The sequence below is a fragment of the Salvelinus alpinus genome, chromosome 18 (genome assembly GCF_045679555.1).
Source record: "Salvelinus alpinus chromosome 18, SLU_Salpinus.1, whole genome shotgun sequence".
NCBI classification, from domain to species: domain Eukaryota; kingdom Metazoa; phylum Chordata; class Actinopteri; order Salmoniformes; family Salmonidae; genus Salvelinus; species Salvelinus alpinus.
Genome location: NC_092103.1, coordinates 29,844,145 through 29,858,154, shown reverse-complemented (window position 1 = coordinate 29,858,154; position 14,010 = coordinate 29,844,145). Strand labels below are relative to the sequence as shown.

Sequence of the window (14,010 nt, the reverse complement as noted above, 5' to 3'; positions counted from 1 at the left end):
ATAAAATAGCTGGTGGAGGGAGAAAATGGAGAAGCATTGTGCTTCAAACCCCAGAATAGTTTCCAATGGCAGGTTAGCACAGCAGGACTCCATCCATGTGTGTAAACTATTCATACTCTACGACCACAGCTACGCTATGCTACGCTGCATGGCCTGCTTTTGTACTGAAAAGGCCTGTACAGCGCCAATGCTCTAGAATGTGGAAAGGCTGGTTTAGCTTTGTATGCAGGGCTAAAAGGCTTGATTTAACTATGTGTTGTTCGGAGCTGAAACGCCTGTGAGGCTAGTATCCCAGCGAGCCTAAAAGCATGAGCTGTGGAGCAACTGGCCTGGACAGCAGGAACATTGTGTGAGGCTGGATTGAAATGATCAGCAGCTATTTACACATCCCCCGAATGAGGAAAGTCCAGCTGGCCAGGGTCCATATCCAGGATACTACTCTGTCTATTTTTCCCTTTTTTTCCTGTGTCGATCTAACCATTTTTCTCTCTATTTACCCCCTTTTTCCTCTTTTTCTCCTCTCTCCATCTCTCTTTCTCTGTCTATCCTATGTCTGCCCCTGGTCTCTGTTTCCGCCACCCAGAGTTAGGCCTTTGGGCCTGCTTGGCTGCAGTGTGAAGTGGTGGGGGACAGACCAAGTCAGTATGGGGCCTGCTACCCTACCCTGGGTACTCTGCCCCGCTCAACCTGCCTGCTTGCCTGCCTGGCTTGCTGGGTGGATGGTCAGGCTGGTGCTGGGTGGGACAGATGGACTCACCTTGCTTTGATGCCCTTGGCTGTCCTGGAATGAGAGTGAGAGGACTCCCCCACCCTTTTAAAGCCTCCCCTGGCAAAGGGCCACGCTGAAAGCCCCGGCTCAGCAGCGGGGAGGGGCCTCTCTTTGTCCCACCGACAAAAGCAGGGTTAATCTATAGAGGGCCAGAAGTGCAGACACCACAGTATCACCCAGGGCAGGGACCAGATATGGGGAGGAGAGAAGGGCACTTGAAGAGCATGTCAAGGGGCGAGGAGGAGGGGAGGGGGATGCCCTCAAAGCCATGTACAGTAGCCTACACTGTTGATTTCTCTCTCTCACACTTCCTCTCTCTTCCTAACCATCTCTCCCTTTCAACCTTCTCTATTTCTATCATTCACACCTCACGTTTTCTTATGAGGAAGTAAACTAGCTAGCTGTGTCCCCAAAGCCTAATGGATGACCCTCTCCTACCTCTCCTCTCTGTTGACAAGCTTGTCATGTCCTTTACTCACCTTTAGAGAGACCTGTCTGTTTCTCTGTCTGCTCACCTGTCTGTCACACTCTGGTTCACCTCACCTGCTCTGCTACAGTCACTGTCTCCTATTAACCCCCAAAAAACAAAATACTGTATCTATATACAGTGCATTCGGAAAGTATAAAACCTCTTGACTTTTTCTAGATATAGTTACGTTACAGCCTTATTCTAAAATGGATAAAATACATTTCTTCCCTCATCAATCTACACACAATACCCCATAATGACAAAGCGAAAACAGGTTTTTAGAAACATAAATACCTTATTTACATAAGCATTCAGACCCTTGTCTATGAGACTCGAAATTGAGCTCATCATCCTTGAGATGTTCTACAACTTGGAGTCCACCTGTGGTAAATTCAATTGATTGGACATTATTTGGAAAGGTACACAACTGTCTATATAAGGCCCCACAGTTGACAATGCATGTCAGAGCAAAAACCAAGCCATGAGGTCGAAGGAATTGTCCGTAGGTTTTTAGACATTTTTTTAAATGTATTCCAAATAAAAAAAACAGAAATATAACATTTACATAAGTATTCAGACACTTTACTCAGTACTTTGTTGAAGCACCTTTGGCAGCGATTACAGCCTTGAGTCTTCTTGGGGATGATGCTACAAGCTTGGCACACCTGTATTTGGGGAGTTTCTCCCATTCTTCTCTGCAGATCATCTCAAGCTCTGTCAGGTTGGATGGGGAGCGTTGCTGCACAGCTATTTTCAGGTCTCTCCAGAGATTGGATCGGGTTCAAGTCCAGGTTCTGGCTTGGCTACTCAAGGACATTCAGAGACTTGTCCTGATGCCGCTCCTACATTGTCTTGGCTGTGTGCTTAGGGTTGTTGTCCTGTTGGAAGGTGAAGCTTCACCCCAGTCTGACGTCCTGAGCGCTCTGGAGCAGGTTTTCATCAAGGATCTCTCTGTACTTTGCTCCGTTCATCTTTCCCTCGATCCTGACTAGTCTCCCTGTCCCTGTCCCTGCCGCTGAAAAACATCCCCACGGCATGATGCTGCCACCACCATGCTTCACCGTAGGGATGGTAACAGGTTTCCTCCAGATGTGACACTTGGCATTCAGGCCAAATAGTTCAATCTTGGTTTCATCAGACCAGAGAATCTTGTTTCTCATGGTCTGAGAGTCCTTTAGGGGCCTTTTAGCAAACTCCAAGTGGGCTGTCATGTGCCTTTTACTGAGGAGTGGCTTCCATCTGGACACTCTACCATAAAGGCCTGATTGGTGGAGTGCTGCAGAGATGGTTGTCCTTCTGGAAGGTTCTCCCATCTTCACAGAGGAACTCTGGAGCTCTGTCAGAGTGACCATCGGGTTCTTGCTCACCTCCCTGGCCAAGGCCCTTCTCTGCCGATTGCTCTGTTTGGCCAGGCAGCCAGCTCGAGGAAGAGTCTTGGTTGTTCCAAATTTCTTCCATTTAAGAATGATGGAAGCCACTGTGTTCTTGGGGGACCTTTGATGCTGCAGCAATTTTTTGGTATACTTCCCCAGATCTGTGCCTCTACACAATCCTGTCTCAGAGCTCTACGGACAATTCCTTCGACCTCATGGCTTGGTTTTTGCTCTGACATTCACTGTCAACTTGGGGACCTTATATAGACAGGTGTGTGCCTTTCCAAATTATGTCCAATCAATTGAATTTACCACAGGTTGACTCCAATCAAGTTGTAGAAACATATCAAGGATGATCAATGGAAACAGGATGCACCTGAGCTCAATTTCTAGTCTTATAGCAAAGGGTCTGAATGCTTATGTATATAAGGTATTTCTGTTTTGTATTTTTAATACATTTGCCAACATTTCTAAAAAACACTTTGTCATTTTGGGGTATTGTTTGTAGATTGACGAGGGGGGAAAAGTATTTATTCCATTTTAGAATAAGGCTGTAACATAACAATATGTGGAAATAGTCAAGGGGTCTGAATATTTTCCGAATGCACTGTACCAACCATCCACAGGCTCCGATCAGAGAGAGGTAGGCTAGTGACTGTCCTGTCTCTGCTCTTCTCTCTGTTGACTACTGCTTGACTAGCCAGTCACTCTATTGTTAACACACACAGACACTTTTCTGGTACTGTACTGTACTGTACAGTGCTGCTGTGAGCTGATTCTAAAGCTATCTGGCTAGCATCAGCGCTACAGTATGGCCAGTGGTGGAAAAAGTACCCAGTTGTCATACTTGAGTAAAAGTAAAGATACCTCAATAGAAAATTACAAGTAAAAGTAAAAGTCACCCAGTAAAATACGACTTGAGTAAAAGTCTAAAACTATTTGGTTTTAAATATACTACATGTAATTGCTTAGGTATGTAAAAAAAAAAGTGTAATTACTTAGGTATCAAAAGTAAAAGTATAAATAATTTAAGATTGCCTATATTAAGCAAACCCCACAATTTTCTTATTTTTTTAAATTTACGTTTAGCCAAGGACACACTCCAACGCTCAGACATCATTTACAAATGAAGCACGTGTGCTTATTGAGTCCGCCAGATCAGAGGTAGTAGGGACGACCAGAGATGTTCTCTTGATAAGTGCGGGAATTTGACAATTTCCTGCTAAGCATTTTAAATGTAATAAGTACTTTTCGGGGTGTCAGGAAAAATGTATGGAGTAAAAAGTATATTATTTTCTTTAGGAATGTAGTGAAGTAAAAGTAGTCAAAAATATAAAAAGTAAAGTACAGATACCCCATAAAACAACTTAAGTAGTACTTTAAAGTATTTTTACTGAAGTACTTTACATCACTGCTATGACTATGCTACCGCAATGTGGCTAATGCTAAATGTACTGTGTGTGGCTAACATAACCAGTCACACACTTTATGAACAAATGATACACCTTATAGCATAGTTTTCTCATGCCAAAACAACATGTGTTCCAGTGGCCTTTGGCAGTGATTACAGCTGTGAGTCTTTCTGGGTAAGTCTCTAAGAGCTTTGCACACCTGGATTGTAGAATATTTCCACATTATTATTTTTAGGATTGGTTGTTGATCATTGCTAGATAGACATTTTCAAGTATTGCCATAGATTTTCATGCCGATTTAAGTCAAAATTGTAACTAGCCCACTCAGGAACATTCAATGTTGTCTTGGTAAGCAACTCCAGTATATGCAGTACCAGTCAAAAGTTTGGACACACTTACTCATTCAAGGGTTTTTCTTTATTTTTACATTGTAGAATAATAGTGAAGACATCAAAACTATGAAATAACACATATGGATTCATGTAGTAATTAAAAAAGTCAAAATACATTTCATATTTGAGATTTTTCAAAGTAGCCACCCTTTGCCTTGATGACAGCTTTGCACACACTTGGCATTCTCTCAACCAGCTTCATGAGGTAGTCACCTGGAATGCATTTCAATTAACAAGTCTGCCTTGTTAAAAGTTAATTTGTGGAATTTCTTCCCTTCTTAATGTGTTTGAACCAATCATTTGTGTTGTGACAAGGTAGGGGTGGCATACAGAAGATAGCCCTATTTGGTAAAAGACCATGTCCATATTATGGCAAGAACAGCTCAAATAAGCAAATAGAAACGACAGTCCATCATTACTTTAAGACATGAAGGTCAGTCAAGCCGGGAAATGTCAAGAACTTTGAACGTTTCTTCAAGTGCAGTCGCAAAAACCATCAAGCGCTATGATGAAACTGGCTCTCATGAGGACCGCCACAGGAAAGGAAGACCCAGAGTTACCTCTGCGGCAGAGGATAAATTAATTAGTTACCAGCCTCAGAAATTGAAGCCTAAATAAATGCTTCACAGAGTTCAAGTAACAGACACATCTCATCATCAACTGTTCAGAGGAGACTGAGTGAATCAGGCCTTCATGGTCAAATTGCTGCAAAGAAACCACTACTAAAGGACACCAATAATAAGAAGAGACTTGCTTGGGCCAAGAAACACAAGCAATGGACATTAGACCGGTGGAAATCTGTCCTTTGGTCTGATGAGTCCAAATTTGACATTTCTGGTTCCAACCGCTGTGTCTTTGTGAGATGCAGAGTAGGTGAACGGATGATCTCCGCATGTGTGGTTCCCACCGTGAAGCATGGAGGAGGAGGTGTGATGGTGTTGGGGTGCTTTGCTGGTGACACTGTCTGTGATTTATTTAGAATTCAAGGCACACTTAACCAGCATGGCTACCACAGCATTCTGCAGCGATACGCCATTCCATCTGGTTTGCTCTGAGTGGTACTATCATTTGTTTTTTAATAGGACAATGACCCAACACACCTCCAGGCGGTGTAAGGGTTATTTGACCAAGAAGGAGAGTGATGGAGTGCCGCATCAGATGATCTTGCCTCCACAATCACCCGACCTCAACCCAATTGAGATGGTTTGGAATGAGTTGGACCGCAGAGTGAAGGAAAAGCAGGCAAGAAGTGCTCAGCATATGTGGGAATTCCTTCAAGACTGTTGGAAAAGCATTCCAGCTAAAGCTGGTTGAGAGAATGCCAAGAGTGTGTAAAGCTGTCATCAAGGCAAATGGTGGCTACTTTGAAGAATCTCAAATATAAAATATATTTGGATTTGTTTAACACTTTCTTGGTTACTACATGATTCCATATGTATTATTTCATAGTTTTGATGTCTTCACTACTTTCTACAATGTAGAAAATAACAAAAATAAAGAAAAACCCTTGAATGAGTAGGTGTGTCCAAACTTTTGACTGGTACTGTATTTGGCCTTGTGTTTTGGGTTATTGTCTTGCTGAAAGGTGAATTTGTCTGTTGGAAAGCAGCCTTAACCAGATTTTCCTCTAGGATTTTCCTGTGTTTATCTCTAATCTGTTAATTTTTTTCATAAAGAACTCCCTAGTCCCTGCCAATAAGAAGGAATACTTTCTGAAGCCAATGTGTCTGTCTGTCTGTCTGTCTGTCTGTCTGTCTGTCTGTCTGTCTGTCTGTTTGTCTGTCTACAGTTGAAGTCGGAAGTTTACATACACTTAGGTTGGAGTCATCAAAACTCGTTTTTCAACCAATCCACAAATTTCTTGCTAACAAACTATAGTTTTGGTAAGTTGGTTAGGACATTGATTTCTTGCATGACACAAGTAATTTTTCCAACAATTGTTTCCAGACATATTACTTCACACTGTATCACAATTCCAGTGGGTCAGAAGTTTATGTACACTAAGTTGACTGTGCCTTTAAACAGCTTGGAATATTCCAGAAAATGATGTCATGGCTTTAGAAGCTTCTGATAGGCTAAGTGACATCATTTGAGTCAATTGGAGGTGTAGCTGTGGATGCATTTCAAGGCCTACCTTCAAACTCAGTGCCTCTTTGCTTGACATCATGGGAAAATCAAAAGAAATGAGGCCAAGACCATTTTTAGACCTCCACAAGTCTGGTTCATCCTTGGGAGCAATTTCCAAATGCCTGAAGGTACGACGTTTATCTGTACAAACAATAGTACGCAAGTATAAACACCATGGGACCACGCAGCCGTCATTCCGCCCAGGAAGGAGACGCATTCTGTCTCCTAAAGCATAACGTACTTGGGCGCGAAAAGTGCAAATCAATGCCAGAACAACAGCAAAGGACCTTGTGAAGATGCTGGAGGAAACAGGTACAAAAGTATCTATATCCACAGTAAAACGAGTCCTATATCGACATAACCTGAAAGGCCGCTCAGCAAGGAAGAAGCCACTGCTGCAAAACCGGCATAAAAAAGACAGACTACGGTTTGCAACTGCACATGGTGACAAAGATCATACTTTTTGGAGAAATGTCCTCTGGTCTGATGAAACAAAAATAGAACTGTTTGACTAAAATGACCATTGTTGTGTTTGGAGGAAAAAGGGGGAGGCTTGCAAGCCATCGAACGCCATCCCAACCGTGAAGCACGGGGGTGGCAGCAACTCAGTTTTTCACAATTCCTGACATTTAATCCTAGTAAAAATTCCCTGTTTTATGTCAGTTAGGATCACCACTTTATTTTAAGAATGTGAAATGTCCGAATAATAGTAGAGAGAATGATTTATTTCAGCTTTTATTTCTTTCATCACATTCCCAGTGAGTCAGAAGTTTACATACACTCAGTTAGTATTTGGTAGCATTGCCTTTAAAATGTTTATCTTGGGTCAAATGTTTCGGGTAGCCTTCCACAAGCTTCCCACAATAAGTTGGGTGAATTTTGGCCCTTTCCTCCTGACGGAGCTGGTGTAACTGAATCAGGTTTTGTAGGCCTCCTTGCTCGCACACACGTTTTCAGTTCTGCCCACAAATTTTCTAGAGTGTTGAGGTCAGGGCTTTGTGGCCACTCCAATACCTTGACTTTGTTGACCTTAAGCCATTTTGCCACAACTTTGGAAGTATGCTTGGGGTCATTGTCCATTTGGAAGACCCATTTGCGACCAAGCTTTAACTTCCTGACTGATGTCTTGAGATGTTGCTTCAATATATCTACATAATTTTCCTCCCTCATGAAGCCATCTATTTTGTGAAGTGCACCAGTCCCTCCTGCAGCAAAGCACCCCGACAACATGATGCTGCCAGGACATAATTTTCTGGAATTTTCCAAGCTGTTTAAAGGCACAGTCAACTTAGTTTATGTAAACTTCTGACCCACTGGAATTGTGATACAGTGAATTTTAAGTGAAATAATCTGTCTGTAAACAATTGTTGGAAAAATGACTTGTGTCATGCACAAAGTAGATGTCCTAACCGACTTGCCAAAACTATAGTTTGTTAACAAGAAATCTGTGGAGTGGTTGAAAATCGAGTTAATGACTCCAACGTAAGTGTATGTAAACTTCCGACTTCAACTGTATGTAATCAAGATATATTAGTGTTTTATTTTTTCATATATTCTTTTTACAAATGTTAGAATTTTTCCACTTCCACTTTGACAAAAAAATGACAATTAAATTCATTTTAATCCCACTTTATAGCACAACAAAATGTGGAAAAATTAAAGGGGTGTGAATACTTTCTGAAGGCACTGTATCTATCTAAATTTGTTAATTAACCAATCAAACAAACAATCAATCAATCTTTCAAGGATCACGATGCCCACAACATTGAAAAAGTAATCTTTATTCTTAAAACCATAACTTCATGATCATTGACATTGACCTATACAATGGAGGGACCTGTACTTGATTGGACAATGTGTGTAGAACATGAACACTTTCCATAAAGACCTGTGGTGAGGGGGTAGAGGGAGATGGGGGGTAAGGAAAGAGGAGAAAGAAGAGAGTAGTAGAGAGGAGAAAAGACAAGGATTAAGGCTTTGTCAGTGTCCTACAGGCTCTACTATTTCTCCTCTCTCTTCCTTTTCTCCATCTCATCCTCCTTTAACACCCTTTTCTGTGTTTCAAAATGCTGTGTGATACTGTCTGTATATTAGCATTATATCCATGTAAAACATGTGTGGGAGACAGACAGACAGACAGTGCTGTGAGACATTATCACCTGGTTACATGTCCTTTACATCTTCTCCGATAATAATTATAATAAATAAATATGAATAGTGATCATAACTTTATTCATAAACTACTTTTCACACATTGTGCTTGGAACTACATAGAAGAAGAAGTAGAAACAGAGTAAATCAGTTATGGCTATACCATGTAAAGTTTTTCCTGTTAGAGTAAGAGAAAGATAAGAGAGAAACACTGTGTGTGTGTGTGTCTGCGTGTCTGTACATGAGTGCATGCATGTGTGTCTGCGTGTGTGTGTGCATGCAGCTGCGTGTGTATGTGTTAGAGGATTAACTCCTTGCGCCCTTCAAGTCTATGCATTCCTGTTCTCTATATGCTGCTATAGTTTACAGGCCCAGCGCACTAACAGAGGGGAAAGTGCCATTGTCAGGGCTTTCCATTGACAGTAAAGTGCTTACATGCAGCACGGGGGAGGAGGGGGCTTCTGGGTGATGCGATGACCTGGGGTGCTTTGGTCCAGATCAACTCTGATGACGCTTGTGTTTTTATTGTCCTGCGAGCCCCGGCGTTCGGCCCTTGCCAGGGTATAAAAGCTAGGGCTCTCCACTGAGGGGGCCAGCACGAGCCAGCCTACCCCACACGGCACTACAAGCTGTACACGCAGGTAAGGACACACCCCACCCACACACACAATCCACAGCGGCAAACAGTACACAAGGGCCCACTCCTCTCAGCCTACAATGCCTGGGTGTGTCACCCTCGAGCGGGGCAGAGCCCCTAACAGAGGCCCAGGCCTCAGGGCCTACATGAGGCACTCAGACCCCAGGCTGGATTGCTACATTGGATGGTTACTTTCTTATTGGTGATTCTGATCCATCCTATGGAAGTGTGTGGCCTCTGTGTCCTGCCTCAGTTATTTACAAAAATAAAATAGTAACACACAATCAACACACATTCACTCTGCAGTAAGAACATTGATACCACACCTTTACCTGATTGTGTTTTGACTGTTTTTACATGTATTTCTCCTTGTCCCTCTTTCTCTCAATCTATCTCTCTATCTCCCCTACATTCTCTCTTTCCCTCTCTTTACTTGCATCTCTATCCTCCTCACTCGCCCTCTTTCCGTCAATCCTCTCTTTTACTGTCTCTGCCTGCTCCACCCTCTCTTTCCTCTGACATCCCTCTCCTCGCCCTGTCCCCTCTCTCCAATCCCTCCATCCTTTCCTTGCCCCCTCTCTTCCCACACTCATCTCTCCATTCCCTCCCTCCATTGTCCCTCCCTCTACCCCTTCTCCCTCCATACTTTCCATCTCCCTCCCGCTCTCTGTCAGAATCTCCTGATCCCTCACCATGTCTCAGACCGCCAAGTCCGCCTCCAGTCAGGGCACTGATGCCAAGGACAAGGGAGCCCCTGCCCCCGCTGCCACCAGCAAGGCCACCAAGACCGGAGACCCTGGCATGGGAAACTTCAAAGTGAGTCACCACATCACCATTATATATAGACACAGCCCACTTGGCACAGGAGCTGGATTCAAATTGTAACTGCAGAAAAAAAGAGTAATGTCCACCCATTGTGTGGGAGCAGCAAACAGTCTAAAGTTAGCCATTTGCCTTTAGCCTTTATTTGACCAGGGTTAATTGACTATGGCTAGAGCATTATACAGGAGGTTTGTTGTGATTGGAAACATTGCTACTCAGTCAGTGGGTCTTAAGATGACCCCAGACATCTTACAGCCTTCACAGCAGTACAGGGGGCTTTGGGTTTAGTGGAAGGAAGCTCCTGTCCAGGTAGTCAGAGTGATAATGGAGCTTTCTAACTGATTGATAGATTGAGTTACTGTAGTTACCAGCCCCAACTGTAAAGGGCTCTGAGTCCTACAGTAGTTACAAACCTGCAGTAGTAAAAGGCACCATATTCATTCTAATTCTATGGTAAAATGGCAAATATAGAATACAATATTTCTGGAAGAAGGACAGTGTCTCACCCTTGACCTCTCCCGTTGATGATGTCATCTAACCTCTGACCCCTGCAGATCATGCTGTTCGACCAGGAGAACTTCCAGGGCAGAATGATGGAGATCCAGAACGAGTGCATGAACGTGTGTGACCGCGGCATGGAGAGAGTGCGCAGTATCATCGTTGAGTGCGGCCCGTAAGTGGACACATACACCTACAGGGAAAGATCACACACACACACACACACACACACACACACACACACACACACACACACACACACACACACACACACACACACACACACACACACACACACACACACACACACACACACACACACACACACTTACAGGGAAAGATCACACACACACACACACATACACCTACAGGGAAAGATCACACACACACACACACACACATACACCTACAGGGAAAGATCACACACACACACACCTACAGGGAAAGATCACACACACCTACAGGGAAAGATCACACACACACACATACATACACCTACAGGGAAAGAACACACACACACACACACACACACACACACACACACACACACACACACACACACACACACACACACACACACACACACACACACACCTACAGGAAAAGATCACACACACACACACACACACACACACACACACACACACACACACACACACACACACACACACACACACACACACACACACATACACCTACAGGGAAAGATCACACACACACACACACACACACACACACACACACACACACACACACACACACACACACACACACACACACACACACACACACACACACACACACATACATACATACACCTACAGGGAAAGATCACACACACATACACCTACAGGGAAAGATCACACACACACACACACACACATACATACACCTACAGGGAAAGATCACACACACACACATACACCTACAGGGAAAGATCACACACACACACATACACCTACAGGGAAAGATCACACACACACACACACACATACACCTACAGGGAAAGATCACACACACACACATACACCTACAGGGAAAGATCACACACACACACACACACACACACATACACCTACAGGGAAAGATCACACACACACACACACACACAGGGAAAGATCACACACACACACATACACCTACAGATCACACACACACACACACACACACCTACAGGGAAAGATCACACACACACACACACACACATACACCTACAGGGAAAGATCACACACACACACACACACACCTACAGGGAAAGATCACACACACACACACACACACACACACACACACAGGGAAAGATCACACACACACACACACACACATACACCTACAGGGAAAGATCACACACACACACACACACACACACACCTACAGGGAAAGACACACACACACACACACACACACACACACACACACACACACACACACACACACACACACACACACACACACACACACACGTATAGGGTATGATTACGCAATCAGTAAGCTCCACTGTAATCTAGTCCAAAACACAGGAACACTTTAACATCTGAGATCAAACACTGATCCTGTACTTTTTCACAGTTCTTCACACTCATTTCATCCCGTCTTCTAATCCCTCTCTCCCCCATCTCCCCCTTGTGCCCCCCCTGTCCCTGGTGGCCCCCCCTCTCCAGCTTTGTTGCCTTTGAGCAGACTAACTTCCGTGGGGAGATGTTCATCTTGGAGAAGGGAGAGTACCCTCGCTGGGATACCTGGAGCAACTCTTACCGTAGTGACTGCCTCATGTCCCTCAGACCCATCCGCATGGTGAGGAACACACACACACACACTCACACGTTCGCATACACACATAGACTCATGCCAAACACACACACACACTCTCACATTTTCACACACACACACACAAACATTCCCAACATGACAATGACAAAGGAGTTTGCTAAAGCAAAAACATCTGGTGACCAGGGCTAATACAGTAGCTAGTGGAATTAACCTCCAACACTGTACCCTGACATTCTCTCGCCTTCCTTCCCTTCCTTCCTTCCCTCTCTCCCTCCTTCCCTCATCAGGACAGCATGGAGCACAAGATCTGTCTGTTTGAGCTCTCCGACTTCAAGGGCAATAAGATGGAGATCCAGGAGGATGACGTGCCCACCCTCTGGGCGCACGGCTTCACTGACAGGGTGGGCAGCGTGAGGGTGCCCGGCGGAGTGTGAGTACACACACACACGCACGCACTCATCCTTATACACACACACCACATTTATATATTATATGTATCACAGCAGTAGGGCTACTCTGCTGCTGAGAACCTGGTTAAATAAACTGACAAATCATCAGCTATATCAGTGATAAAGCTCATATCTGCAGGAGAAGCTAGAAATAGAGTAGTAATACATTAGTAGCAGTATAGTGACATATGGCCCAGAGCCTAAGGCAGAGCTGCAGGTCCCTTGCCTTGTGCCTACAACATGAAGCCTTGTGGGAAGTGTCACGCTATAAAGGGAAGTATTCCGTCAGTCATGGGGAGGACTGGGTTATGTTTGTGTGTCATAAAATATCAAAGGTACATTTATGACTGTAGAACTCCATTATATGACTTCATTTTAATCTAAAAACAGCCTAGAAATACTATAAATCTAAATATAGTGTAACTAAACTAAACTGACCCTCTCTCTCTCCAGGTGGGTGGGTTACCAGTACCCCGGATACAGAGGCTACCAGTACCTGTTTGAGTGTGGTGACTACAGACACTACAATGAGTTCTGTGCCTTCCAGCCCCAGATCCAGTCCATGCGTCGCGTCAGGGACATGCAGTTCCATCAGCGTGGTTGCTTCAACCTCACTTCCGCCAGCAAGTGAGTGAACTCTGGTGGACGGATGCTGTAACTGCAGCCAGCCCTCCCTCACTCAACCCGCCCAACAGGCGCTTTTTATTTCTCCAACCCTATCCCTCCTTTCCTTCCCTTCACCCACCCTCATCCCTCCATCCTAAAGGGATAGAATGACAGCATCGTACCAACTGGAACAACCTAAATGACTTTTTATGATGCCAAATAATAAACATGTTTTGAAAAACTTGAACTCCTTTTGCCTGGACTACTTTTATTCAGAGCCTGTGGCAACATTTTTACCACAGCATTTTGTGCTTCACTGTCTTTCTCTCTCTGTTTGTTATTCACTGTTTCTTTCTCTCTTTTCCCTTATGTCTGTCTGACTGCTTTCTCCCAATGTTTTGTCTTTCTCTGTCTCTCCCTCCTTCACTGTGTCCATCTCTCTCTCTCTTCCTTCTGTCCCTCTCCTCTCCATCTGTCCTGTTAGACTGAGAAAGGACCATCTGATTAGTGAGGGGTTAAAGGTTGAACACAGCCC

The 14,010-nt window shown here is 44.1% G+C and overlaps 2 protein-coding genes across 2 annotated transcripts in view; one reads left to right on the top strand and one right to left on the bottom strand.

Annotated features, from left to right (window-relative positions):
• Positions 1-822, bottom strand: part of LOC139544157 (beta-crystallin A4-like) — a 3,574-nt gene extending 2,752 nt beyond the window's left edge. The window contains exon 1 of the mRNA XM_071350957.1: positions 758-822. The gene's annotated coding sequence lies outside the window, so the exon portion shown is untranslated. The remainder of the gene's footprint in view (positions 1-757) is intronic.
• An 8,392-nt stretch (positions 823-9,214) lies between these two features.
• On the top strand, positions 9,215-13,722 carry LOC139544156 (beta-crystallin B1-like). The gene is made up of 6 exons (XM_071350956.1): positions 9,215-9,334; positions 10,005-10,146; positions 10,707-10,825; positions 12,312-12,444; positions 12,708-12,850; positions 13,323-13,722. Exons 2-6 carry the CDS (start codon positions 10,024-10,026, stop codon positions 13,498-13,500), a joined length of 696 nt encoding a protein of 231 aa, XP_071207057.1. The 5' UTR covers positions 9,215-9,334; positions 10,005-10,023; the 3' UTR covers positions 13,501-13,722.
• Positions 13,723-14,010: the final 288 nt, after the last annotated feature.